Source organism: Amblyomma americanum, chromosome 8 (genome assembly GCF_052857255.1).
Source record: "Amblyomma americanum isolate KBUSLIRL-KWMA chromosome 8, ASM5285725v1, whole genome shotgun sequence".
Lineage (NCBI taxonomy): Eukaryota > Metazoa > Arthropoda > Arachnida > Ixodida > Ixodidae > Amblyomma > Amblyomma americanum.
Window position 1 is genome coordinate 2,187,507 of NC_135504.1, and position 27,847 is coordinate 2,215,353.

General features: G+C 48.1%; 1 protein-coding gene across 2 annotated transcripts; it reads left to right on the forward strand.

The window, feature by feature from the left end:
• The first annotated feature begins 8,350 nt into the window (after nt 1-8,350).
• On the forward strand, nt 8,351-27,504 carry LOC144100794 (uncharacterized). Of its 2 annotated transcripts, XM_077633654.1 has the most exons (14): nt 8,351-8,436; nt 9,047-9,096; nt 9,164-9,285; nt 12,645-12,662; nt 14,232-14,276; nt 15,041-15,073; nt 15,967-16,005; nt 17,741-17,911; nt 18,138-18,337; nt 18,993-19,087; nt 20,159-20,276; nt 22,652-22,798; nt 24,508-24,621; nt 26,494-27,504. In XM_077633654.1, exons 1-14 carry the CDS (start codon nt 8,395-8,397, stop codon nt 26,647-26,649), a joined length of 1,350 nt encoding a protein of 449 aa, XP_077489780.1. In that variant the 5' UTR covers nt 8,351-8,394; the 3' UTR covers nt 26,650-27,504. The 2 variants fall into 2 exon arrangements, with proteins under 2 accessions (XP_077489780.1, XP_077489781.1); XM_077633655.1 differs by lacking the exon at nt 12,645-12,662.
• The last annotated feature ends 343 nt before the right edge of the window (nt 27,505-27,847 follow it).

The window sequence follows — 27,847 nt, forward strand, 5'->3', positions numbered from 1 at the left end:
AATCATACTTTCTACATTCGTTGTCATTCTGGCTCTTGAAGAAGGCTGGATTCAGCACGGTAGTGAATTAAAACGATGAAGCAGCGATGATATTGCAGTTTTTCTATGCCTCACGTGACGTAAAACCGCACTTTGACGTCACAGCCATCTTTCGGCTGTTGAAACCGAAACAACTTGACAGAAAAATTCGATTATTCGATTATTCGATCGTAGGCGAATACACCATGGTGATTCATGTATAGAAGTGTCTTCCATGTCATTGTACAGAAGAAAACATGAAACCAACCAAAATTAGGTGTCTATACTCCTTTAATGGTTGTGTTCAATGGCACCACCTCAGTATACTGGTGGACTTTAAAGAAAGCCTCAGCTCGGCAGAGAAGCCTAGAAAGAACATGGAAATGGCGAGGGACGTACGCGTTGTGAGTACTATGAGTTCATCGGTTCCCATCTACCTGAATTCATTGGCTAAGCATACACCAGGAATGAGCATACTCTGTCTCTTGGTTTCTTCTTGGTTCAAGGTCAAACTTGCGCACACGGTGAAGAAGCTACGGCGGGACTTTCGTTTTAAAATTGAGGCGTGAAGAATCTCGCACTTTTTCGGCCGCTTCCTCGTTTTAGCGAGGCTAACTTCGCATTTTTTTCTGTTTACAAAGATGCAGTCTTGTTAACCTTGAGCTCATTTGTAGTGGAGCTATGGCTGGTCTTAGCACATAGATATCAAGTTAATGTGATAGCTAATTTAAATGTCAGGGGGCACTAATTGACAAATGTCGTGTTTTGCTCCACTCTCCCCTATATTGTCAGTGCAACTTACACAACAGTATTTTATAGCATTATTCAAATTCTCGGTACTCCCAGGGAAGGGGGCGAGGAAATTGTCAGATGCTTTTAGATCCCATTTTCAGCAAATTGAGGTGAACACTGGCGCTCCCGCGCGGTGTTGCTCAGGCGCCAGAGCTATACCTCTTTCTGCCGCCCTCAGTGCTTTTGGCAGATGCCCTGCCTGCCCCTGTTCAATGTTTTGCACATCCAGGCCAACACCCTCTAGACTAGCTAAGGCCTCTCCATATCCTCCTCTCTTTTGTGGCTATGTCATCACACTACAATGGACCAGCTCTCGGCGCTTTTGAGGAGCGCCTGTCATGCCCCCACTTTCTCCAACTGGTCTCCGTGACCTTGGTGCCACAACGCGTGTGCGGAGCAGTACCAGCCGAAGTATCGAATTTAAGAAAACATTTTGATGCTTTTATTACTGCTTTGCTGCAAAAATAAAAATGTTATTTTGTAAAAATTTATACTTTTTCTTGAACAGCTTACTTTGGAAGGTAATATTGTTTTTTGTACGTGGTTTTGTTATACTTTTTCGTTTTCGTACAGAGTGCTCGGCTGGAAAATGCGTTCGCACTGCAGTAAACATAAGTGGTTCCTTCATTTCATGAATGTAGTTGCATGTGTTAGCATTTCTGTGTTTCTTTTTTGTTTGTGCAGCGTGTGTTTCAGAGTTAGCACCGGTACGATACGGTAACGACGTCGGTAACGACGAGGAAGTACGTCGGTGCCGGGAGGTGTGTGTCCAGTGTGCAGGCCGTGATAATGCATGGGCATTGCTGTGTACCGCGGTGCTGCGGGAACTATGATGGTGGCGAGCGTGTCCGAGTCTTCACTTTCCCTTCGGACCAAGCAAGAAGAGCTCAATTGATTTGAGCTATCCACCGTGCGGACCTCACTCCAGGAAAGCGGTCGGTGGTAAGGAAACATTCCTTTAACTGCCGTTGTTACTCCTCCCTCAGTTGCATTGAAAACGCTGCGGGCAGCATGTTGCGAGCTAATTCCGTAGTGCTGCCTCCTTTGGACCAGGTAAGTCTGTAAAGTCGTAGTGAAATAGTATTGCTGACATTCAGTTCACACGACATTTATAGAAATTTCACTTGTACTGTTATGCACCTGTCTGATTTTTAAACTTCAGGTTCTAGAGCTTTTACTGTCTTTGTTTTTTTCTTATCGCAGGTCTGTGAGCGCCTCTTTAAACCGTCTGACATAGTAAATAGAACAAGCTACACGGATACAAAGACCGGAAAAGTAATTGAAGTGGCACTGAAGCTCGTACGGTTACGACCTGATGCTGTTCCAAGCATACTTTCAGACTGCCCGGCACTGACATTGCACAGCATACGGGTGCCTTAGCATTTTTCCTCCATAAAAACGCAGCCGCCGCGCTCTACAGATGGAAAAAAGACGTGTTTTCCATTGCTCTACAGATGGAAAACACTTCTTTTGAGCGGTGGGAGGCGCTGCTGACCAGTGATAACATGGAGGACCAACGGGCCCTCATACAACAGGTCCGCAGGGCAGCTCAAGCCAGTGGAGCCCTGGAATGAGGGCCCCCACCCACAAGATCGCCCAACTCCCCTTCACTTTATTAATAAAGTTTTTCCTCCCTCCTCCTCCCTTACGGCGGGTTGGTGTGTCCATCGAGATGTGCGAGACAGTTACTGCGTCATTTCGTTTCCTCAAAAACGAATTTTCATGGGGAGGCCACAAATTGGTAAAAAAAAGGGTTTTTTTGGGGAAAGGAAATGGCGCAGTAACTATCTCACATATCGGCTCACACCTGAACTGCGCCGTAAGGAAAGGGATGAAGGAGGGACTAAGAGAAGAAAGGAAGAAAGAGGTGTCATAGTGGAGGGCTCCGGAATAATTTTGACCACCTGGGGATCGTTAACGTGCGCTGACATCAAACAGCACACGGGCGCCTTAGGGTTTCGCCTCCATCGAAACGCACCCGCCGAGGTCGGGTTCGAAACCGGGTACTCCGGATCAGTAGCCGAGCGCCTTAACCAATACCGTAACCACTGAGCCACCGCGGCGGATGAACAGTGCGATGTCTGTGCACGTTAAAGATGTGGTCGAAATGACTCCGGAGCCCTCCACTACGGCACCTTTCTCCTTTCACTCCCTCCTTTATCCCTTCCCTTACGGCGCGGTTTAGGTGTCCGCCAAGAAGTGAGACAGTTACTGCGCCATTCTTTTCCTCAAAAACAATTTAGTTTGAGGTTCCGAAACACATACGGGCAAAAGAAGGCAAAATCATACAAGTAAAACATGTTGCGGTACAATACGTTCATAATTATGTCTGCAGTGCCTGAGAAGAGTTAAGTTGGTACTACACTTCAACGCCTTCAGCGCTTTCAAGTTCATGAGCAATTCAGGTTCAGCCACTGATCTCGCCTAGTGGAGATCAGGGGATCCAGCAGTATTAGTCAACATCGACACGTGGCGTCTAAACGACGGAGGACCATGGAAACTAGCTTTTGAGGAAGTCGAATTGATTCTTTCCAAAAGCCGCGCGTCGTTTGAATTTCCTTCAGCGCTTCGCTGCAGTAGCATTAAAGTAAAAAAAATAGCTGCGGTTCAAATACTGCTGAATCTAGAGCGAAAGCTGCAGTGTATCGGGTAAGTAGACGCGGCTTGGCCTGTAACGTTGAGTGCGTTCCGCACACTGGATGGGCAATGCGCCTACCCTGGCAGGTGGCGGTTAAATTAATAGTTGATCGCGAGAGGTTGGTCACCCTATGAACGCCGCGGCTTAGTGGCTTAGCTCGGCTATTCCAGGATATACGTAGCGAAAGCTAAGGCATAGCATGGCTAGCGTTGGTTTATCTTGATTGCAAGCCCAGGTTAGCCTGGTTGTCAAGCTATGTTCTCGCATTAAAGACGACACAGCTGTGGTTGCGGCGCACGCGAGCTCTCCTTTTCAATCCGACATGTTACCAGGTATGCGACGCAGCTGGCGAAGCGAGCGCAACGACGAGGAACGTGGTGTGACGTCATACCAAACGGCGGTGACGGCGAGCCGCGCAGTGTGACGTCATGCCAGATGGCGCGGCGAGCGTGCAAAGCCAAAGTCCAGAGGGTGTTGGCAAAGCACAGTAACCGTCTCACTTATCTCGGTGGACACCCGAACCGCGCCGTAAAGGGATAAAGGAGGGAGGGAAAAAGAAAATTGAAAGCTGCATTTTGAGGAAAGGCGCGGCGCTGCGCAGCGGTGGAACACCTGTGACTCGGTGCTACTAGCGGATAGGGAGCGAGAGAGAAATGCGCCGTGTGTCGTCACTGCTCCGCGCGCATGCGCAGCACGGCTCTCCAGGAACCGCGCGAAACTGCTCAACCTGCGGCCAGTAAAGCTTTCGCTTTAAAATCCTCAGGGCAAGGGCGCAAGGAAGATGAGTCTTTCTTGTTCACCCCATTGTCCGACATCCGTGGTGAGGTATCGCGGAAATAGCGTTGCTTTCGGGGTAGGTCGACCAGGAGGACTGAGTTCCCTCTCCAGAGGTGTATACGCGCTCTGATGCATTTCCGCCCATGCATGCGCTGCTGCTGCTTGACGACTGTTCATAGACCACTGAATTGGTGTTTATTTCAGTGCGAAGGCACCCATACGCTCACCAACAGCGACCAAGAGTCTTGTCACAGTAAATACGTACGTTCTTTCGATCTTCTGCCGGCGCCTGGCAACCCGAGTTGCCACCTGAGCTTACCTGAGTTAATCGGATAAGTTCGGAGGAGCGTCGTGCCAGCTGCGCGAGAGGTTGCTCGAAAAGAGCAACATGGGTCGCACAATCCCTACCGATGGATGTATATAAACAGCTACCTGCCAGTGAAGTGCAGTGACGCGCATCGCTCGACCGCTGCGCCACTGCGCTGGTAGTGGTAACAGAGGACTCGCCACCATCTGTGAATGCTAAGTAGAGAATGACCAACTCTGCAGATCTGGGCATTAACCCACTAAAGATATATAGTGTCATACCTCTAAAGCGGAGCTTAATTGTCCCCTTTAATTGAAGAATGAGCACCTGCTTTCGCACATCTACCCAGTTTAACTACGTTAAACCCCTACCAATTTCTTAAATTAAGCGGTTGTTTGCAGGGTTACCGCGGCATTCGAACTCAGTCTACGGCCAACGTGGCTGATGCTATACCTTTGTATGGATACCAAACTCGGGACCACAAAGCCAATGTATAGCTTCGCGCATGCGCTCTGGTGACGCGGCACAAGAATCGTCGAGTCTGAGGTTTACATGTGATTTTCCGCAATGAAAACCACAATGCACAGGGAGAAGAGAAAATGGTGCTTCTATTTTTATGTGGACAGAAATATTTTTCAAGCTGCAAATGGCCGAGCAAAAATACCTCGGTTTGATTCGAAAGACACTCGTACTGGTTGCAGGTGTGCTATCGTTTTAAAACCCAGTAGCGATTTATGTGATCATGCGTAGCTTTTGCCCTATAGTCTCATAGCAGATTTCAGCAAAAAAAAAAAACAGCGGTTACAACAAAAAGGTCGGACTCTTTCAGAGTCACTATGTATCCCTAGTAAAGGACGAAAGCGATGCAAAAGTTTGACGAGCTCGCGTCCGTTTCATTTGGATAATTTGATTCGAAGAACATTTGTTTCCGCTTCCGAAGTTCTGCGCCAGCGAACACGCGCTCTAATTCCTCAGTGTTCGCACCCTCTCCCCCGTAGTCTGACTCGGCAGGAGGAGGTATCCGTGTGCCGGATTCGGGCAGGGGCGGCTCTGACACCATCTGTCCGTCATCGGTGGCGTGCCAAAGACCTGCCACTACCTGACAGGTGCCCTCACTGTAGCGCTGCACCGGACATATGTGATGTGCGGCACTACTTGTGGACGTGCCCAGCGACGGCTGCTATCAGAAAACGGCTCCTCAGGGAGGTGGACCTGCGGTGTAACCGCGAAAGTGACTTCGTGAAGTGGGCAATGGACAACCGTTTCATTAGACAGTTTTAGCTGTGCGTACGCAACGGCTTAGCGTACGCAAGGAGTTTGCGGGGACGGTAGTGCGCATGCGCAGAACGCAAGCGCAAGCCCTGCGTCTTGCGTGCGTACGCTAGCCAGCGGACTTAGCGTTGCGGCGCTTACGTGGCTTGCGTACGCTAACTTTGACAAGATGGCGGCGCCCTGCTCGCCCGCTTCGGAATAAATGCACGTCGCCGCTGGATTCTCCGACGCAATAGCTCGCTCAAATGGTAGCGGTTCGCTCTTATTTCGCCTAATCTTGCCCACACGTAGCGGTATAAGCGATAACTAGCCCCTGTTTTTCAGATAATTTGGCGATTTTCAAGCTCCTAGGCCTAACTGAATTCAGTGTGTTTTCCTCGTAGCAACGACACCTGGCGAAGCAGTTTTCTAGCTTTTAGCCAGTTCTTGCATTTTCTTCGGGTTGCATAGTTTTTCTTCTTTAAACAAAAAAAGGCTCCCAATGCACTCACACTAGTTATCAGTAATCACGGATGAAATTTTCTTCAACCAAGCGTTGATGTGGTTTGACGCCTTGTCACTAGATGGCGCCACGTGCGCCTGAGGGACGCTACGGCACGGCCAGCTAAAACTATACATGGCTTGCACTGACGTCGTAGCTGGGGACCCTGGGATACTGTTCCGCCATGTTGGTGCAGTCGCAGCGGCCGTGGTGCACTTGATGCAATTCGCGCGTACGGTTTACTTCGACGGCGTTGCGATGGTTATCTGCGCTGTTGTTGGATGCTCCAACCGCACTTGGGCGAAATCAACAAACACAGACTTTTTTTCGTCTTCCAAAGGTCATCGAGCATCAAGGTGACCGTACGAAAGCTTTATGCGCGAAGCGACGGGAGGTGTGGCTGGCTCGTATAAAACGTGCCGATCTCAACACCGAAAGGACGGCCATACGTGTTTGCGGCGCCCACTTCGTAAAAGGTAAGTCCGTTGCATATGCACAATGTTTATTTAGGCGCATGACGTACAAGCATAGCGGAAAATCTCATTTTAAACAAATTTTTCTTGCATTTTGTAGGCAGACCATCAAAACTGTGGGAGGAGACGGACCCGGACTGGGCCCCTACGCTTTTGCTCGGCTACAGCGCAAAACATGGTGATCCCGGTCGCCACACTCGCGCGGCAAGACGACGGACCCAGAAACGCGCGGCTCAAGCGGAGTGTCAGGCTGAGGAGTCGGCAGCAGTGGAGGCTACGAATCCAAATTAACATTGGACACATCTCTGCGAAGGCACACGTCACTGTCGATCTTGTCGCGCTACCGGACCGTCGAAAACGGCAACAGCGATGGCTTGATCAGTTAAGGCGGGCCATAAAAACTGCGCGACGCGATAGGCGACACCTAAATTGTTGGTCGGCAAATCTGTAGCGAGCGATAACAATCTCTTCACTCGTGACCGTTTCTTTTTTGCGCGATAACTTGTTGGGTTTCCAAACTAAGATAAACCAGCAACGGTTCCTTTCATATGCCCATAAAAATAGAATAACTCGTGATTTAATCTGAAGTCGTCCAGGTTCAGTACATATGAAGAAATGAATCACTAGCCTGACAGTTTGTAAACAGTTCTTTTTAAAACTTTACTGAGTGATTGCTTACACTCAGTCACTTGTGGATTTAATAACCGTTATTTCTTTACTCTAATCCTTACAAAGATCAATGCCCTGCGGCTTACCTCTCCAAGTAGAAGCACCTTGTCCCCTTGCAGCTGTTTTGCCGACAGTCCCTTCACCCAGCCGCTAGTGAAATAATTATGCGCCTCGGTGGACTTAAACGTTTTCATTTCTTCAAGGGTCAGAAAGCTTGCAGAAAAAACAAGGTAATTGACGATGTCACCGTAACAAATCTCTGGAAATATGTCGACATCGCTTGTGTCCGTTCCCGGCCGCAGCATGAACGGGTCGATATTATCGCAGAGACGCACTTTTTCCGCATACCGAACGCGCTCCGACCCCGTAAGATCTAAGCGGTAGGTAGCGTCTAAAGGCTGCTTACTGAGAAGCGGCGGAATGCCACACAAAAGGCAACAAAATTGCACGTGTTACCACTAGCGAAGAAACGCGTGCGACCCGCACTCCACCGACTCCGCACAGACTGCACCAACATGTCCGCCGCAGCGCGCGCCGCCAGACGTGACGTCACATGCAAACCATGTATACTTCGGAGCGGACAGCGTAACGTACGCAGCGCCGTAGCGCTTTGCGTACGCAAGCACTTGCGTACGCAGAGCTAAAACTGTCTATTAACAACCTCTGCGACTACCTCAGCGCAACGGTTCTTCACTCCTTCTTTTAACTTTCAATCCCGTGCATTCCTTCCCCCCTTTCCTTTTTTCAACTTATGCCTCATGGCACACTTCTCGAATAAAAAAAAAATGTCGACAAGCTCATACTAGACCAGCCGTCTTCTTAATCACTACCATTGCCTGATTGGACGATTTCTTACGGCCGCACCAACAGCTTTCTTCACTACGTGCATTAAAAGCATCTAAGGTGAAGACGACAAAGCTGTGAGCTGTTCGCGTGCCTCTGGATCCGACCGAGCCTGCCTCCATATATGCTCGTCGTGCACCACGACCCACCTCCGGCACCGAAGCCTGTAAGTGCTGACCCACTGGTCCGGTCAGGCGCCTTGACGCCATGTTTCTGTGTCCGCCGCTGAGGGTCCGAGAACATTGACAATCGTCCCGAAGGACCATGCACCTAAACCAACTCGCCCAACTTTCTGTTCCAATCAGTCCCGAAGGGGCGCCGCTCTGCAGGCGTCGTATAGGCAGTGTACGGCGCACCGAGGTTCAGCGGGCTTGCGGAGTGGTCCCGGAAGTACAGCGAGGTTTTTGGGTTTTAAGTTGTTTCCAGCTAGGGGACAATCTCCAAGGGACGGCAAGCGTAGCAGGGGGCGGGCAGAAAGTTGGTGGGCGGATGAGATCAGGAAGCTTGCAGAGATAAGGTTACCGCAACTGGCACGCTGACGGGTTGCACGTCGCTGCAAGCGTCAGTAGAGTGGATACAGTGTGTTCTTACTTCTAGGCTGCGGATATAAGCTTATATTTATTACCATCTCTTATCTAACTATTGCGCGATCCCCTTCAAGTGAGATATATCCGGGTTCAAAGTGGAGACGAGCGTTCCGATGAGACTGCACGAGTGATATGCCACGAATCGGGTGACCATTTGCACTGTTAAGCATGACTTCTTCCTCCTTGCAGCTGAAGAGAAGAGACTGGTTCATATCGTTCGACACTCTAGGTAACATGAGGTAAGCGCATGCAATGGCCTAAGCCGGTGCATGTGTGCGCAAAATTTCCGCGTACACTCTGACGCAGGCATAACGTCCCAAAAGGGCACGCGATTGGGTCAGACAACAGGCTGCGTTGGCTGACGGCCGCTAGTCTGGCAACCTTCCTGGCTCTCTGCATCGCCATCACGGTCTACTTCCTGTACGCAGGTATGCCGCTGCTGGAGTGATATGTTCGAACGGGAACAATACTTCAAAGCCCATTTTCTTTTAACAATGGCGGGAGAATAAGGACCTAGTGCGCTGCAAAACTGCCACGGCAGAAACACATCCACCGCTCAAAAATCCATGCGCAACAAGAAAGAGAGACGTCTTTTATTGTCCAAGGAGCCAGTCGCAACAAACGGAAACTCTGTTTGTCTCTAACACACTATACCTCTTCGTTGTGTCACACTGCAGTGTCACACCAACTAGCCCAACGTGCCAGCGTATTTTTCGATGAAGTCAGTGTTTTTCTTGATTTAACTATTTAACATACTTCCAGCAGCGAGGTGCTGTAAGTGGTAAAAGAATACGTCTACTTAGGACAGGTAGTGACAGCTGATCCGGATCATGAGAGGGAAATAACTGGGAGGATAAGAATGGGGTAAAGCGCATTTGGCAGGTTATTTAAGATCATGAATGGCAGTTTACCAATATCCCTCAAGAGAAAAGTGTACAACAGCTGTACCTTACTGGTACTCACCTACGGGGCAGAAGCGTGGAGGCTAACGAAAAGGGTTCAGCTTAAATTAAGGACAAGGCAGCGAACCATGGAAAGAAAAATGATAGGTGAAACGTCAAGAGACCGGAAGTGGGCAGAGTGGGTGAGGGGACAAGCGCGGGTTAATGACGTCCTAGTCGAAAGAAAGAAAGGAGGAAATGGGCTTGGGCAAGGCATATAAGGCGAAGGCAAGATAACCGCTTGTCCTTAAGGGCAACGGAGTGGATTCCAAGAGAAAGTAAGCATAGCAGGGGGCGGCAGAAGGTTAGGTGGGCGGATGAGATTAAGAAGTTTGCAGGCATAGGGTGTATGGAGCTGGCAAAAGACAGGGTTAATTGGAGAGACATGGGAGAGGCCTTTGCCCTGCAGTAGGTGTAGTAAGGCTGATGATGATGATGACTGATATATTCGCAGCTATATATGCTCTCTAAAATTTTGTTCGCATAGCGTCAGTTATTTGCCTGGGGCACCTGAGCATTTGGATTTCTAAGCCCACATAATGGCTCTCTTCGTGTGGGACTCTTTTAACGTTGAATAGTTGGGTTGAATTCACTCATTCTTCCACTTCAACATTAATATCTCCAACGCATAGTTAATACACCTTACTAGCAGCTCATGCGTATAGCATCGTAGTTTTAGCGCCTTTCGATCATATGTCGCCCTGGTGGCAATAATTTTGAAATTAGTCTATCCTTTCATGGATTCATCCATTTTTTAGTTCGTTCAATTTATTGAAGAATAGGAGACCACTTCGGAAAGGCCGCATCCGTTGTTTTTGGTGTGGGAACCTTCTTGGCAACCCAGCAGTAGTCACGAAGTTATCTTCTAAGGTCTTAAAAGAGTAACTGGGCCGTGTCGGTTTCGGCGCGCAAATTGCCATAAAGAAGGCTACATAGAAGAATTAGAATATGCTTACAGGTTAACAGGCTGACAGAGGAACTTTGCGGCTTAGTGCTTCAAAAACTTACATTCAAGCCATCTGCTGGTCTTGCTCCAAGTTGGCTATTTGCGCTTGCATGTTCTGTAGACTGTTGTGCAAGGTCACACGCCAACAGGGCAGTGCAGTGTCTTGCGTTGAAGTAGAACAATGATTTAGTCTCTCACAGAGTGCACGCTCAGGCACGTGATTGGTGCTTAGTTCCAAATGCTTAGCCTGTAGGGTCATTCCCGCGTCTCGGTGTTCACGTCCCATCTGTGTAAAAGACGCTAAGGGACGAAGTGCAGAAATACCGACACTCTGGTAACACCACGTGGGCTATCCGGAACACGTTCAACATTCTTGGCCAAAATTTTTTAATATTGGAATAGAGTAAGGGATTGTTATGGAAGTATTGAAGGTAACTGTCCTTTTTTCCGACGTGCAGCAAAATCTCTTCTAGAATGTTTCCATCACTCGCATCGCGCAGTTAAGCCTGCCATAAAAAGCCAATGGAGAACGGTTTCTGACAACCGCGAAGAAAACAATTAATAGCAAAATAATTCAAGCCTGCCAACGGGAGATGTGCGGATATATTCATTGTTTTAGTGAAATCTTCCAATATAAGAAAAAACTGCGTTCATAAACTGGTTCCCGTTCAAAAATGCTTTTGTCTAGAAATGTTGGGTATGATTGTTCCCCTGCGCTCGGGGTAGCAATCTTACCAGTGGAATTCGCATTAAAAAGGCTTATGAACTTATGGCTCTTGTGTAGAACCGCTTAGCAGGGAGGAAACTTCTGGCGTATTCCAATCCGTTATCCGGAGCAGGCTTTCTTCGGTGAAACCGAAGACCGTGTTTCAATTGGCGATTCGGATTCAGATCCCGAGTCTGTCTGGAGCGCAACTGTGTGGTCCCTAGACTCATACCGCTGCTTCGAGGATTCGGAGAGCGCCTCTGGGTGGTCGACGGGAATACGCGATTAGATGACCCGAAGGAGAAGCCGTAGAATACTGCCGCTGGAATTCCACCTTACGAGGGAAAATTTCGCCGAATAAAGGGCGGGATAAAAGTCATTTAAGTATTTAGTGTAGAGAAAATGACTAGCGTCGGAAAAGAAAGTGTCGGATCTTTAACGTATAAATTTCCGGCAATTATTCTTTGATGGATGTGCTCTGTCACATATTTACTGGATACAGTTTAATGTGCTCAGGGGAATCCTGCAAGGTGCAGTACATTTCAATGAAAGTAATATATTGTTCGGTTCCCCACAAGTGTAGTAATTACTCGTTAACAACCACTGGAGCCTATCCGCGCGACTACAGAGACAAACTTCGCATTTTCCCAATTTTCACAGTTGAATAATTCGTGGGGGTCCGAGAACTGCGCATCTGTCGCTGTATACGTGCGTTGCAACAGCCTCGACTGATGGTTAGCCAGGCGGGAAAGCGCAGCTTGGCTGTGACTGAAGCAGGGGACATTGAAATCTACTCCACCCGAGAACGGAATGTAAATTTACTGCAAGGTGCAAATCCGGAAGGCGCAGTGCATTATAGTCAAGGGGTATTTCTCTCCGAGCACAGCTATGCGACCATACACATGATTTCCCCGTAGAGCTGAGGAAGGCATTTAGCTTTCCTCCTTCGTAGCCGCATGGCTGCCCGCGGCGTTCGAGAAAGTAAAATGGAACAAAACGACTCAAGTTCGGATTCGTTTTAGGAGCTCAAAGCGTGGGTCAGCAAATGACGAAGCAGAGCAGAGTATTCATCTTTTACGTCAGTATTGTTCGACTATTCATCGTCTGGAGATGCATTAACAGCGGAAGGCCTCAGTGGGAACACACCGAACGCCTTTTCTTGCTAACTGCTTAATGCCACTTTTTATTTTCTAGGTTCATCGCGACCAGCATGTAAGCCTGCATTTATTTGTGTCAGCGAGCATTTGTGTTGCGGACGTCGTTCAGTCCGGTTGTCGGCGATGGAAAAATGTGTAACTAAAATAATTTTGGCATGAAACTGTCCAACTGAGACTCTGGGGGTTCTTCAATGGTATATTGATAGTATGAAAGCTTCATAACACAATGGCCGCAGTACTTAAGCGTTGGAATTTTAATAAAAAAACCATAAAAGGCCTCATGAAGACGGCAAAAGAAAAAAAGAAAACGTGCCATAGGTCTCGTCGGAGCCTTCTATTTTATTATTTATTGATTTTGTACACCACTGTTCGAATAGTAGCAAGGTTGAAAATCACAAGCGCGCGAAACATAAAAAAAGAATTAAACAGAATTACAGAACAAGCTGGAGCATGTGCTGCTAATAGTATCAGCAAGGAAATAAATAATTTGTAAACGATATCAAAACAGTAAAACAGTGAAGCAGTAACTGAAGCAATGCGATTACATACTCTAGACTATATGTTCCGTGAGCAAACTCTGTGACCGCTGGAACACTGCAATGTTAGCGAAGTTATTCTAGTCCGAGGTAGATCGCGGAAAAAAGTTGCTTAAACAAGCCGCATAGCGGGTAAAGATTCTCATTTACGTTTTATCACGTAGAAAGTGCGCACATAGTCCTTTAAGAGACTCAAGGACAGTTTCCCCCCCTTTTTTTTTTGGAATCCCACTCGCCGTTCTTAGAAGAGGGCACTAGCGTATATATAGTGGGCGGTGAGGAGGAGCAAGCGGAACTGCCGCCGCGCTGTTTATGGCTGTCCTCTCGCTAGAATATCTGTCTCATTTTTAGTTTTGGTCTTGTTTTTAATGTCAATACAAGAAGGGAAACTTTTGTTATTACGCAGGACGTTAAAGCATGACGCAGTTAAGCGTATTCAGAAATAAGCTGTTAGCGTACACCGTCACCGCTTTTAGATTCGCAATTGAAGCTGTCAGTGCATCGAAATTTACTGGGAAGTTGCTTTGCTATACTGGCTAACCACTTGCTTAAGTTGGAGGTAACAAGCAGTCTTGTTTTCGTCTAAAACAGCTGGTAACGTCGTTCCTCAATGTAATTCGATTTTATGCCCCAGAAAGTTCTGGCCGACCGCCTCAACTTCATGAAATTAAGCTCTGAATAGGCAGTTCGACACAGGTCATGTAGCCATTACAAATCACACCAGCGCGCTTATAGATGAAAATATTTACTTGGATTACAACGATAATAGTAGCAATATCTCAGAAAGGTGTGAAAATTGCTTGGTTCTTCGACGAAAATAGTACTGTTTTGTATAGCCAGGCTTGAAATGCGCGAAATATGGAGTGCAGATTGAATTAAGACTTCTCAAAAATTGTTGTTTGGGGAAAGGAAATGGCGCAGTATCTGTCTCATATATCATTGGACACCTGAACCGCGCCGTAAGGGAAGGGATGAAGGAGGGAGTGAAAGAAGGAAGGAAGAAAGAGGTGCCGTAGTGGAGGGCTCCGGAATAACTTCGACCACCTGGAGATCTTTAACGTGCACTGAAATCGCACTTCTCTTTTCAGCTCCTCCACAGCGCCTGAAGCGTCCGTTGTCTGCAGGCGCCTCAAGTACGCGTGTTTATTCATGTTTTCGTTTACAGTAAGCGCGCAGACCATGCGCCAACAGACTCCACCAAGCAGTTTAAAACCTGCGAAATGAGCGAGCTATTAAGTGATGTAGAAAAGGGAACAGAGTTGGGGAAAGGCTCGGCTAAAACAAGGAAAACTCGACAACACTGGCAATAAGAGAAAAGCTTGTTCTTGTCGCTCTTCATCTCAAGGCGGCACTGTATCGGTGTCATGCGTGTAGTTGCTATATATAGCATCCGCATTGCACACGGGCTGTGCAGGGCTCGGTCTCCGTGCCGCCCGTTACCCACCGCGGCTTTTACGAGCCTTACTCTGGACTGGTGACTTGATCTGGTGAAATGCTTGAAAAAAAAAGTATGATTACACGTCTAGCAGATCAAATAGGTTATCCGTTGTTCTTTTTTTTTGTCCAGGCGGCCGTTATGCGTCGAAATGAAACGAAATCGCCATCGTGCCGTTCATCCATTCTTGAATGCCTAATGACGACTATAGCAATGAGAGAACTATGAAGACATGAATACGGACTTCACACAGCTATACAGTATAGTGCGCCTCTGCGTAGGGTAATTGGTCTCTTAGCTTCATTCTCCGCGGTGCCACAAACCAAGCTTGATATTGCGCGCTACAGTCAATCTTGCGGCGCGCTGAAGCTGTATAGGCACATTTGTATAGGCCTATGCAGCTGTTTGCATAGCTGTATAGGCCTTGTACGCTGATTGCGCACTCTGTCATTCTCTTTTCAGCGCATCACCCCATCGAGGAAAGAGGAGATACAGGTAACAAGGGGGAAAATGCAATCACCATTCGTAGTCAGACTTGTCTCCCTATAGATTAAAAATGGCTGACAAAATCATGCATGTGAACAGCGCGTATGTATCAAGCTATGGAGGCAAACGGAAAACGCGCTCGGCTGTGAACTGATGTGGGCGTTAAATGCTATGCTGCGATTGACGCATCTTCGTATTACTTTTCAGGTCTGCTCGGTGTTCGGCGGTTCACGTCACGTGATCTTTGTAATCGGCGTTTAGGTATTTTTGGTGCCCAGGTCACTGATTTGTGCCATGCCTGCGATATTCAGGACTTTCGTATGGCCGTACCGACGTTCTAATTTGCTGTTAATTTATGTGCCTATATTAAGTTTCATGGCAGTAAACTTATGTTTCAACTGAATCATCCAGAAAAACAACTGGCGAATTCCTTTCCGAATAAAGTGTCACCAAGAAACCCAGATTTGCTAATTTATTTGAACTTACCCATTTCCGCGTACTGGTGCGGACGTAAATGTAACTCGCAGTTCCGCTCTAACTGCAATCACGCTTTCTCTGTCCGACATCAAGACGCATTATTCGCCCATAAAAAAAGAGCACTGCAGAATATATTACCATCCTGCACACACTGCAGCTGCGAGTTTCGATCAGGCAACGCGTGAAACATGTTAGAATGCAATAGCATGCTCTGTACGTGAGCCTTTGTCCGCACCTGTGCATGTGTGGAAGGAGCTGTCCAATCAGTGCTGAAGTTGAATAGCGCGTATTCCAAAGCTTTCGGTTTGGAAAACTACGCTTTGTACTGTAGTCTTCTATTGCAGGTCACAGTGCTGTCGTAGCCGCTCTCTGCAAGGGCCAAGTTCATAAAAAGTTGCGTCATGCCGGTTTTTTTTTTTTCGCAGAAGAACCTCAGCCTCGGGAAAAGAAGTGGGTGGTCTATCGTAAGTGTATCTGTGCGTTAAGATGTCCACTGCATTTAACAGGAGTGAATATCGCGCTTCTTCTTCTTCCACCCCGCTACTTCGCATAGCAGAAAACCAGATGAAGGACGGACGAACAGAGGAACTGGAATTTATAATACTTCAAGAACAGGAACAGACACATGATATCGAAGCTGACCGAACACTCAGTGCCTGCAGCTACCGGAGCTGACGCAGTAGGCTACGCTCGAGCTCAATGCTCGCACTTCGCGACTTCTCCAAAGACAGGGCCCGTCTTCTTCATTCGACGAAGCCTGACCAAGAACTGACTCACTCTGCGCAACACACCCTTAAATAAACAAACCCGAAGATTCTAGAAGCGGGTGGAAGCGCCGAGAAAGGGAGAAGGCGCGCACTGACTTACTGTATCGAGAGAATAACAGCTCCTAACCACAAAAGGGCCAATTTTGCTGAAAACGGAGCTCTTGTAAGGTACAAAAGAGCAATAACTAAAATACAGGTACCGCCACCACAGGTCAATCTCGCAAGTACAAGCGTGATGATGAAATAGGAGGAAAGGCACCACAGATCTCTGAGGCTGACAAATGTGGACGATGGTTACGCGCTTGTTCGATATTGAAGTATAGAAGTTTTGTTTTGAAACCGCTAGTGAACTTTTTCACACGAGAGAGGCGGAAAAAAAATAAGCAACCCGAATGTGGGAAGTCAAAGAAAACCGGCGATTGGTGGCGTAACAGGCGGCCAGCTTAGTTTCGGTATGTTTTGGTGGTTCGCGGTTATGCGCTTTGCGTGCCCGCCTGATTTCATTTTTGTCGCACCTCGATTCACAAGTGGGGAGCAGCAGAGGACCCCCAAGTGCCCCTGCGACGAGGAACCTACCCGTAGATAACGTTGCACAATGTTCCACGTTAGCAAACGCACCGTTCGACGTGTGCGTGGGCTGCATAACCAATGCTACGAGGACTATAATTACAGAATTTAAGTATGTTCGTACGTACCGTGTCTCTAGTCATCAGTCGGGATGGTGGTGACAGCTGTCGCATCAGTAGTTTGGCTCTTTGCCGACGCTGCCGACTCCTCGGCGCTCGGACTGTCCTACCAGACCAGCTGCCTCAGCTCCCAGAAGCCAATGTTTTATTCAACTTTGAATCCAAATCTCTGAGTAGTAAATTCATCTTTCGCTGCTGGTCAAGCGGCAACAAAGCCAGGATATGGCGAACTATCGCAGACTGGATACAAACAAAAAATGAGAGTTGTCTCCTAAGGGTCCCTTTAAGCTGCGCCTCCGTCCCCCTGTCTTTTCTATGGGGCTTGGAAGACTGTATAGAACCGTCTGTCCGCACTTGCCGCTTTGCCAAGGTCGCGGGGAAAGGAGGACCTGGGCCGGGCACTGGGATGTGCCTGCGGGTGCGCGCGCCTTCGAGGGGCTTTAAGAAAGAATTTTTTTCTTCTTTATTAATTTTGGCTGCGCGAGTTTGAGACATTTTCATATGAGCTGCCATTCTTAGTCCGGCGTCTCCCTCCTAACCCCTACAAATGGACAGGTAGAGGTTGGAGGGGGAGGGGGGATGTTTGGCAGGTGTCGGCACCTGCCAGGAGGGGAGAGAGACGGCGATGGGCGAGGAGGATGGTTGGCAGTTGGGAAAAACTGCGGTCGCCGGGTTTTCGAGCCAACGAGGCTTCTATGCTGTCTCATAAAAACAAAAGCTGTTTCTCTTCTCTTTTCCCGCACCAGATGACGCCCCCATCCGGGTGACGCCTAACGTGTTACTGTGCGGCACCGATGGGCGAGGACCCGCGAATCTGGCGGAGGCGCTGGATGCGTACTGCACGCACGTCATCTACACCGGACCGCTGGCCATTAGGCGCACGCCGGGCAGCGGGAGGCTCTACGTGCAGGCACAGGGTGAGCTATGGCACAATCATTGTTACGCGACTGAGGCACACTGGTTCGACGCCTTGACGAAACTCGAGGCACGTTACGGGACACAGGCACCAACAAGGACTGCAACAACGTTTGCCACGCAGAAAGTATCCTGGATAGCAGTGGTTGTACATACTCACCTGTGCCTCATGATCGAATCTCATTGTTGGACAGGTGTGCTCCACCTCTTAACTGATCTCCGATGCAGACGAGGAAGGGTACCGCGTGTTCAGCGGCCTGACCAAGACGCACGAGCGCTACCTGTCGTTCCGCTGGAGCTCGGCCTCGTGGAACGAAGGAGACGTGCTGCAGGCGCTGGTCGTCTACCTGCGCTACAACCGGCTGCGCGGAATCGAGCTCGTCATGGGCAGCCACGAGCAGAGGACCAAGCTCATACGATTCTGCCAGGTACGCATGTTCTGCGGGAATGTGCGCAGAGCTCGGTTTGGGCTGCGCGATAATTTCCAATCAGAGCTGAATACGAATCCCGCACCCCACCCCTTGGCGCTGCGGCGTACGCCACACGCTCGTAGTTCCGGCGGCCGCGTGTCGGCGTCACTACGACACGCCGAGTACAGTCTAAGGATAAGTTTTCAGAGTATTCGGCGTCCCTTTTCCCCTCGCCGCGAGGACTGGAGAAAATTCTGAGGACACTTTTGTAGCCTTAAGAATGTAATGCGATAGCGTTGGTGGCTATGTGGTATGAGTTTCGCAAAGCTCCCAAAATATCGCACTGAACTAATGTTACTCAGTATCTTATACGTAGCGCCTCCGGCTCGCGACCCAAGGGGCAAGGATGCGAGTCTCGGCTCGACCATTCTTCTTTTTAGAGCAATTGCCTTTCTTTCTTCAGAGGCACTACGTAATGGTGGTGGAGTGATGCTAGGACCCCGTACTCCAAGAAGAAATTGTGCAGGGACGTCGTCACTGTTTTACTTTGTGATCGCTGGGAGGTGCTTAAACGCTGTAACGCTGTCGCGTTGAAAGCAGACAAGGTGACTAACTGAAACTTGATCGCTTGATTGTCGTTCTACCTCCTCCTCTTTTCTGTTCAACTGTGCAGAAATTTGTACAGAAGATGAAAACCAACGAGAGTCTCATCATCAAGGTGGAAAAGGCGGTGCAACTCAGCAAGGGCCTCTTTAAGAGGCTGGCCAGGTAAAAGTGCTTAGCTTGCTGCCTGATTTCAGATAGGTCCTGGTAGTGACGTCGTTGCGCAAGGTTTCTGGTATGGAGAACTAGCCATACTCTTCAGCGCTACCTATATTTTTCGGTGCTTAAAATGCAGCACTATCTTGTTTGCCCGAGTCGGCTCACAAGGCAATGGTTTGAGCCGCAAGGCTTTGGGGCATACACTAAATTGACTTTTACCATGAGGCAGGCCTTAATTAGGGGAGCCCTTAAAATTACTTTTGACCGTCCAATGTCGTGCAACGTGCACCGAAATCTCGGCATACGTGACAGCCGCCGCCGGGTTCGAAATGTGGAGATCTTCGCTTCAGCAGCCACAAGTCGTAGCCACTGGGCAGAATAATACGAGGAAAGGTGAAGCCTGCGCATATCTCATGTTTACCTGTAGTCACATATACGCATGCCCATTTAGCCACACATGAGGGTAGTCAAAATTTTATTGGCCGTCTAGCAAAAGAAATAAACGCATGCTAAGAAGAACAGTGTACGTTTTCATGATAAACATGGTAACAGAACATCAGTATGCTGCTTCTATAAAAGAGAAGTTCATTTATTTATTTAGTTTCAGCAGCAGACAATATACACATCCTGATGCAGGGACAGAGGCTAAAGGTTGTTGAATCCTGACCAGGCCCCTGACCCTACGCAGTTCGCAGCAGCGCATTCATTTATTCGTGCTAAGGTAACATAGTGAGCTTTGGTGTACATCGTAGTGGCAGTCTTAGAATTCCGGCACTTCTTTAACATGCACGTATATCTGAGTACATGGATGTATTTTCATTTCTCTGCCGCGGCCAGGAAACTGGTACTTTGTGTGCTGGTAATATGTAAATAATTCTCACCCGTAAAGACAACATTCAGACTATCAGGCATAAAGATTTTTGTACACAATATTTTCTCCGCATGCAAAACGAATCGTAACCCCCATTTTGCTCGTGGCAGAAATCAGTATGTATGTATTGCGGTGACCTTACGAACTGACTTGTGTCTCCTCCTTTAAGCGTTGAAACTAACCAATGGCAACTCGCTTGAGAGCAGCCTTCCCGCGTTCCTGATCCTGGAGACGCAAGTGGTGAAGATGGCCGGCCTTCAGGCGAGGCGCTTCCCGAACGCGTACCAGGCTTTCGACGGTTCGCACAAGAAGGATGTCTACATGGTGAGACTCCTGGTCGAGCTGGCATTTCTTGAACGGGCCTTTCTCTTTTGGTTTGTTTTTGTTTTGGGGGCTTAACGTCCCGAAGCGACTCAGGCTATGAGAGGCACCGTAGTAGCTGGCTAAGGTAATTTCGACCACCTGGTGTTCTTTAACATGCACTAGCATCGCGCAGTATACTGGCCTCTAGCATGTAATATGCATGCTTCGACTTCAAAGCTTAATTAAAGGACCCCGAAGCGATTCATTCCCGCCAACGATATCAGGTCTCTCGACCGTCACAAGCCGATAACAGAAGGTTATTGGTTCGTAAAGCACAAGCAGCCTTTCGTGTCAGTCTTTGAATCCGCTGTGAGCACATGGTTCGTTGGTGTTTCCGTGGGCTGCAAAGCCTTATTAAAGGAGCACTAACCGCCCCTTACCGACGTTATCGGTTCTCTCAGCACAGCCTTCCTATCCTCTCGAGATGGCTGCGGTGCAGGAATTTCGACCACGCAAGTCACAACTGCGGCGCTCATGACAGTGTTTTAGTGTTTTAGGATGCGCTTGTCGAGTACTTTTTTATTGGATGCAGGCCAGGCAATGGCGAAGCTTTTTTTTTCTTTGTGACGATCCAAAGGGCACGGTGGCGCCATAGTTTAAGGCAAATGAGCAGCTGACAAATGTGACTTTATTTGTTTATTTACGAATACTGTTGGCCATGGGGCCGTTGCGAGAGTGGGACGCAGCATGAAAAGGCTAACGCGATCACTTGCAAGTATTACACTAAAGATACGAAACTCACCGTAATCTACAAGATCACATTTCCATCAACGTCATTAATTACAACACAATTTGAACGTTTTCTTCAGCGATGCATTTTAATGCATTTACCTCTTTGAAGTGCAAAAGTGATTTCGATTTACATCGGCTTAGGGGCAGCGGAACTCTAATAATTAACTTGCCGCATTTTCCAAGTCGGGAATTACCTTAGGCGGAAATACGGCCGCACACATAGACGCGAAAAAGAGCGAGCCAGAAGAGTCTAGCATATCGGTCAGTGCTCGCGGGTCGCTGTCTTTTGCGGTGGAGCTCGGTGCAGACTTCGATGCCTTTGCGCGGTCACCGTCAGCGGAGAAGAAGGCGAAGCATTGTTTTCCGGTTCAGCGGGAGGTGTAAAATGGCGCGGTCTTCTCGGATGACTAAGTTTTAGCCGTTCTAACAGCTATACTCCAGTTGCGATGCACATGTGCGCTGATTTACCCCGTTGTCGGGGAATTCTTTGCCTCGACATGGAAATGCAGCATGTGTGCGCACTTCACGTACTTACGCCGGACAGTCGGGATCGTACAGGAACAGAAGTTGCCGAGGCTGTCATTTCTGCACAGAGGCACAAGGAATGCGTAATAAATGTAGTGCCCAAAATCTGGAGGTGAAGCGCTGCATGCGCCGCTTACTGTGAGCAAGAACGTTTCCCTGGAAAAGACCATGACAGATGACGGGGGATCTCATGCATTTCCTGGATTAAAGAGAAAAAAATTCATTGGCAGGATCGTCAACGTGCCTACGGTCGAACTCACTGCACCGTACACGGTGTGGTACACTGCACATCCTACTGGTACACAGTTACAGGAGCAGACGAGTGCGGAGCCCAAATGTGGTTTCCGAGCCAGTACTTTTATCGACGACGACGTTGAGAAATGCTTCACGGAAGTGATGATGGCGGCCTTTTTGGCACCCATGGAAATGCTCTCTCTGTTACAGTGGTGTGAGATCGGAGAACAAGGGTGCCACACGCGAAATAAAGCGTGCGTAAAAAGCGGTGGGCCGCAAGCGGCGAAATGTTTCAAAAGAACTCAAGAATTTCACGCCGATAATTTTTATGGATTTGATGGAAATACTCTAACGATGTACACCAAGAGGGCAGTAATTAAACTTCTTAGTTAAAGAAATATTCGTCCTGCTTTGGCGTTGGAACCAGCGGGACCACCGCTTCACCGAAGCTGTCACTCTACCAGCTAAACTAACCGGGACGCCTAGCATACGGTAAGGCGAGAGCGAATTCATCAATGACTTGAAGAGGGAACAGCGTTTATACATGCATATGTTAGGACATGATGGGTGTGCCAGTTGTTTTACGTACAGCCTGATATTTTCCGAACTGACCTCCGACGTGTAGGGGAAGAGCCGATAAATAAAAATAAAATTACTTCTGGGGCGCCCTCGAGTCGTCGACGTGAGAGTAATGGTTGGCAAGGCGTGATTCCATGCCCACGGGCCATAAGAGCTTGGGTGGCGCAGTTTAAGAGAGCGCCCACTTGCCATACCTTACGGCGCTTTGACGCTATTCCTACCCCTTCGCTGCCCGAGCAGCCTTCTCATCCTTCTCTGGCGCGCAGCGGTACCGGCTGTGGAAGGTGCATCCGTGGCGACGGCACCTGCAACTGGACAACGTATGCTTCACCATCTCCATGGCGGTCATCAAGGCGCGCAAGGCGGCCGCCAAGAACAGCGTGTTCGAATACTCATACACGAACCTCAAAGAGGTGCGGGTCCTCTTTATATTTTTATATTGAGTTTATGTAGTTTTATATTGAGGGCTCCTGCTTACACCACGCAAATACGACGGGAAGTGGCGACAGGCTTGGCTGAAAGGAACAAACCGCGTGAAAAAAAATCTGCATTATCCTACAGCCCCGAGTACCAGCGTAGAAAGGAGCCGTCGTGGTTCTTCGTAACAGGATCCAATACGACACACTTCAAGGAAACTTGTTGCGAAGACTGGTTTCGCGTTTTTGAGTACGTTGAGTGGAAATTCAAGTGCTACCGTTATGGATAAGCAGCGCATATGTCCGCTTTTAGCTGCGTCTACGTCGACTGCAAAATATGCGGGGTGTATAGTGACTGCCTGTCCAGAGTAGACAGGGAAATTTACATTTTGCCTCATTTTACACCGAATAGGCGCGATCATGAATGGAAAAGATAAATTAACTGCCGAACTATTGTCTTTCGTAACTAATTTCTTTCCGTGTACCATTAACAATGGAATCAGCTCCGCCAAAAAATTATTGAATGCCAAACATAATGCCGATTCGAGCTCTGCTGTCGGATCTATAACGACTTGCGCGGTTTCCATTTTTTTTGCTATTTTTAAGTTTGCTTTCTTGTGCCATTATGTGTATTGCCTCTTCTTTCCTTATGTGGGAAGTAATGCATTCTTTTCCCCTGCAATAGTGGCCTCGGGGGGCTACAGGTGTTTGAAATAAATAAATGAATAAATAAATAACTGAATAAATAACTAAATAAATAACTGAATAAATAAATAAATAAATACTTATATGCATTGCTTTGAGAGAAAGGCAGAAGGGACGATTGTTCAGCTAGTTGGTTCATGGTACTGGAACGAAACAGCGCGAAAACACGGCACTATAAAAAGGAAGTACACAGACACAGCGCTGACTTGCAACTGGGTGTATGCCGGTGTGCTTTGGGAGAAAGACTGCGACATGAGCAGTGGCGCGAAACGAAGCGCCCGCGCTCGGCCTGCGATCCATTACATCGTGCCATCTGTCATGTGCCGCGTTTTCGCCTTGCCGCCACGTGACAGTATTGTTAAGCGAAGAATGGCGCGGCACAAGAAGACTAGATGGTAACACACACACACACACACACGAGGCGCTCGTGTGTGTGTTACCTTCTCGTCTTTTTCTGCCGCTCCATTCTTCGCTTCACACGTGCCGCCAACTTGTCCCAACCTTTACGTTGCTCTATCAGCATTGAAACAGAAAAACTGGCTCAGTGTCCCGACATGGCTACGTTTCCCAAAACACAGTTCATTCTTCCACTTCGGTCCCGTCAGCGTGCTTGTTGCGCCTCGCCATCTTCATTTTCCTTAATTTCCCAATCTGGTTGACGTCTCAGGTACGGCCTAAGCTGGGAAACGTGGGCCGGGTAGTCGTGAGCTCAGGAATTGCAGAGAGCTGGCACGCCCACCCGTAAGGGGGCAGTAAATAACTTGACGGTCGTCGTATAGCCAGCTCAACGGCTGCGAAGGACAAAATCGTGCTCAAGACGGAACACACAAATCTGCATTGTGTCTTGTTGGGCCAGTGACGAGGCGAGTGAACAGCATCTGTTTTCAACCAGTCTGCACGTGCCATCTCTTTCGTGTATTATGCTGAGGTTTCGACACGATTTACTTTATAAATGCAAAATGCGCTCTCGATGGTGATTTGGTTCCTCGTCTGCATCGCAGGCCTGTCAGCAGAGCGATTTGAAGAAAGGCATCGACTGGAAGGCGATGTCGCGGTTCCGCGAGAATGGGACGCTCTACTATGCCTACGACAACAAGCAGACTTTCACCAACAAGGTATGAATCTAAAGAAAAAAATGTGCAACAAAAATTAGGTAAATAGAATTTTGTATACTGTATTAACTCCATGGACTAAGAGAAACGCCGCAGTGCAGGGCTTCCGATTAACTGTGCCAGCCATGGCCACGTTATACCTGCAAACTTCCTAATCTCGTCCGCCCACCTAACTTTATCTTGCCTTCGCACTGCGTGCCCTGCCCATGCCCGTTTCCCCTTCTTGATGTTGAGTAGGATGTCTATACCATGCGTTTTCGTTTGTTCCCTGGCCATCTGTGCCCTTTTCCTGTCTCTCTAGTTTACACCTGTCATTTCCTATATGTATCTCTCTGCTTTGTCCTCAAAAGTTAAACCATTTTCGTTAGCCTCCAAATTCCTACCCTATTGACTACTGGCAAGTCCGAGATTGTTGAATGGTAGTTTACATTTTGTTGCATATTAATTTTTAGACCAACCGTTCTGCTTTGCCCGTTTATAGGCCCTAGATCATGCTTTGTAATTTATCCCCTGAGTTGCAAATCGTAGGTTACTAAACCCAAGCGAGTTTTCTAAATACTAGTCGAGATGACGACTTCCTGCCTGACACCCTTCCTCAATGGAATTTTATCATTTTCTCTTAGGAGGACTATGGTGGCTGTGCAGCCGTTATAGATAACAATTGGTACACAGACTTTTAATTACAAGCTTACGTTGTAGATGGAAAGTGGTTTAATGGCAGTCTTTCATGCTGCACTGGTGCAGTTTAATCTCTTGTACATTTGCCTACAGAATAATACGTGGGAGAGAAGAAAGAGAAAGAGAGAGAGAGAAACTTTTATTGTTCAGCTCATGTCCGAGCATACAATAATACGAAGAACACTTTGACAGTGCAACTTTTCTGGATCATTATACCGAGCGAATTTTTTGGGTGTTTGATACACCTGAAAAATAATGCCGCATAAGGTCCTGCGCACAATGACAGCCATGTTTTCTTTTTCCGCTTCGCAAACCGAGGGAAGAGGTCGATGCGTGGTCGATATTACTCTCTCAGGGGCAGTACATCGCCGAAGTCCCTGCAAGCTCACGGCAGCACTAAAGCTTTTCCTATACCGTACAACCATCTCTCTATATTCATTCGGCGTCGTGGCGTTTGGCACGGACGGCGATCGTTCGCGATAGAAAAATTAAGGAGTTTATAAGAGAGAGATGGGGGAAGGGCGTGAACCACTCCAATGCCTTTACAGTTATGCTGCCGCCATCTGTAGAAAAATCTTGCTGGAGTAGGAACAGATTTTTACCGCTTAATCAAAATATTCTTACAGGCGATTCAATCTCTTGTCTAAATTTGTTTTGCACCCGTCATTGTTTTATTCTACGTGTAAAGGCAACAAAATATCAGCCTGTCATTTACAAAACGATAATGCATTGCTTCATAATGTCCATGATGTTCTCACAGCGCCCCTGTCTTTTGCAGTAACTATGGTGGTGGATTTGCCGAATGGTATCCTTTTATAAAGATTCCTGGTTTATGAATCCTTTTTGTTACATAATTTTCAAGCTCGATTATCTCCGCAAACCATCCCAGTTTGAAAATGTTTTTCAGAAGCTGTTGTATCCGCACTAACTAGACGTGTGCTGTTGTTCTGTGCCGTTAATTACGTGCATAATCACTGAGACGAGCGTTTTTTTTCAGTCGTTGTATTTTTGGGCATCCAGTCTCGCCTTGTATTTAGGCAGTTTCTTGTACAATGCGCCTGCAATTATGCCGTTAGTGAAAATCCAGGTATTGAAACACGTTGAGTTGCGCAGCATAGGACTTCGATTCCTCGTTTGATTTTGCCGTCACCATTTCTCTAACAACTCCGTTTCCACGGCTGTTGGCGTTCTCCGCAGCTGTGGCGGCTGGCGCACGAGTTCCCCCGCTACTGCGTGGCCGTTTACGACGTCGAGAAGGACGACTTCGAGGGGGTCTGCCCCAAGAAGAGCGTACCTCTGCTACGCACCGTGAAGAAGCTCGTCACGGCCACCGCCAGGGCCAGGCTGGACTGACGGGCTTGTCACGTCGGGGAGTGCGCGGCGTGAGGGGTGTCTCCCTCGCGTAGTGTGTGGCGCGTGTATCGTTTTGCGTCGCTTCTGTAAAGCAAGAAAATATCGAAAAAAAGCGCCTGTTTACTTGTTCCTGCTCTGGCGCCTTCGACAAGTGCTGAAGATATTATGCGGGGTTAAACATAACGGATCCCAGAGGCGGCCTAGTGGTTTGTGCATCCACCTCGCATGCAGAAGGCGTGGGGTCTGATCCTCAGTGTCGCCGGGTGCTCAGCGGTGACACGATGGGTACAAACTTCCCCTGCAACGTGCTCGGCTTCTCTGGGTGGAAATGCTTGGGAAACGCGCCTTTGACCCCACACCTTGCCTGAAGAAATTAGCCTGTTTCTGGCGCTCTTTGGCCAAAGTTGGCCTTGCGCCATAAAGATTCATTAACATTTGAAATAAAAGGGCCTTATTTGCAGATATTACCCTAGTTCGCTCGCGTAGCTTTAAGGGAGGACGTTCTTTCTGACGTTCCTTTTAACTTCAGACGCTTGCCATAAAGTATAATTTGGGAAGTAGGAGAAATGCTTGCCAGCCTTGACTATCTATACGAACTCTCTTATCCTGCAGCGTTATCCATGCTGTGGGAATTAACCGCAGCGTGTCACACTGCTTTTCAGAGGAGGCGCGTTCTATAGATAGTCAACAAAAACCCTCGGCTCTCTTGGCTTGTGGGCCCGTGAGTCTAACAAGGTGATGTGCCTTTTTTGGTACCTGACATCGTGTCCGATTTGTGCTGTGGCCTGAAAGCTTGAGAAATTAAATTAACCAATTAACTTCATGTCCTTCAGCTGACTCCGGCTTTAAAGTCATCTCTTGGCGAGTGGTCTGTATTGAACTAAACTCCAGGTTCTATCCATGCGTCACGCATGCGGGTTTCGCTTCGTGCCGTCTAACTGCACAATCTCGGCGCACAACTAAGCGCTACAGCTGTGTTTAGCGAACTGCAGTTGTATTTACTTGTCATTAAATGTGTGTTACATATCTCACACGTTGTGCTTGTTTTGTTGAGTTGCCGCTGAAACAGTGCCCTCGCTTTTTCGAGCATCACCGCTGGTTCTTCCGGGACGAACAGCACATCCTTTGGCCTCCCAAGTGGTTGCTAACTGGCTCTCTCCCTTTCGTGTAGGAGCGGCAGGCCTCTTCCTCTCGCTCC

Excerpts from the sequence above, each read along its gene's own strand:
- LOC144100794 (XM_077633654.1), top strand. The coding sequence starts at position 8,395 with ATGCTCGTCGTGCACCACGACCCACCTCCGGCACCGAAGCCT. Across the intron at positions 9,097-9,163 it reads GACACTCTAGGTAACATGAG|GCATAACGTCCCAAAAGGGC; the intron begins GTAAGCGCATGC and ends ACTCTGACGCAG. Across the intron at positions 19,088-20,158 it reads CTCTTTAAGAGGCTGGCCAG|CCTTCCCGCGTTCCTGATCC; the intron begins GTAAAAGTGCTT and ends GCTTGAGAGCAG.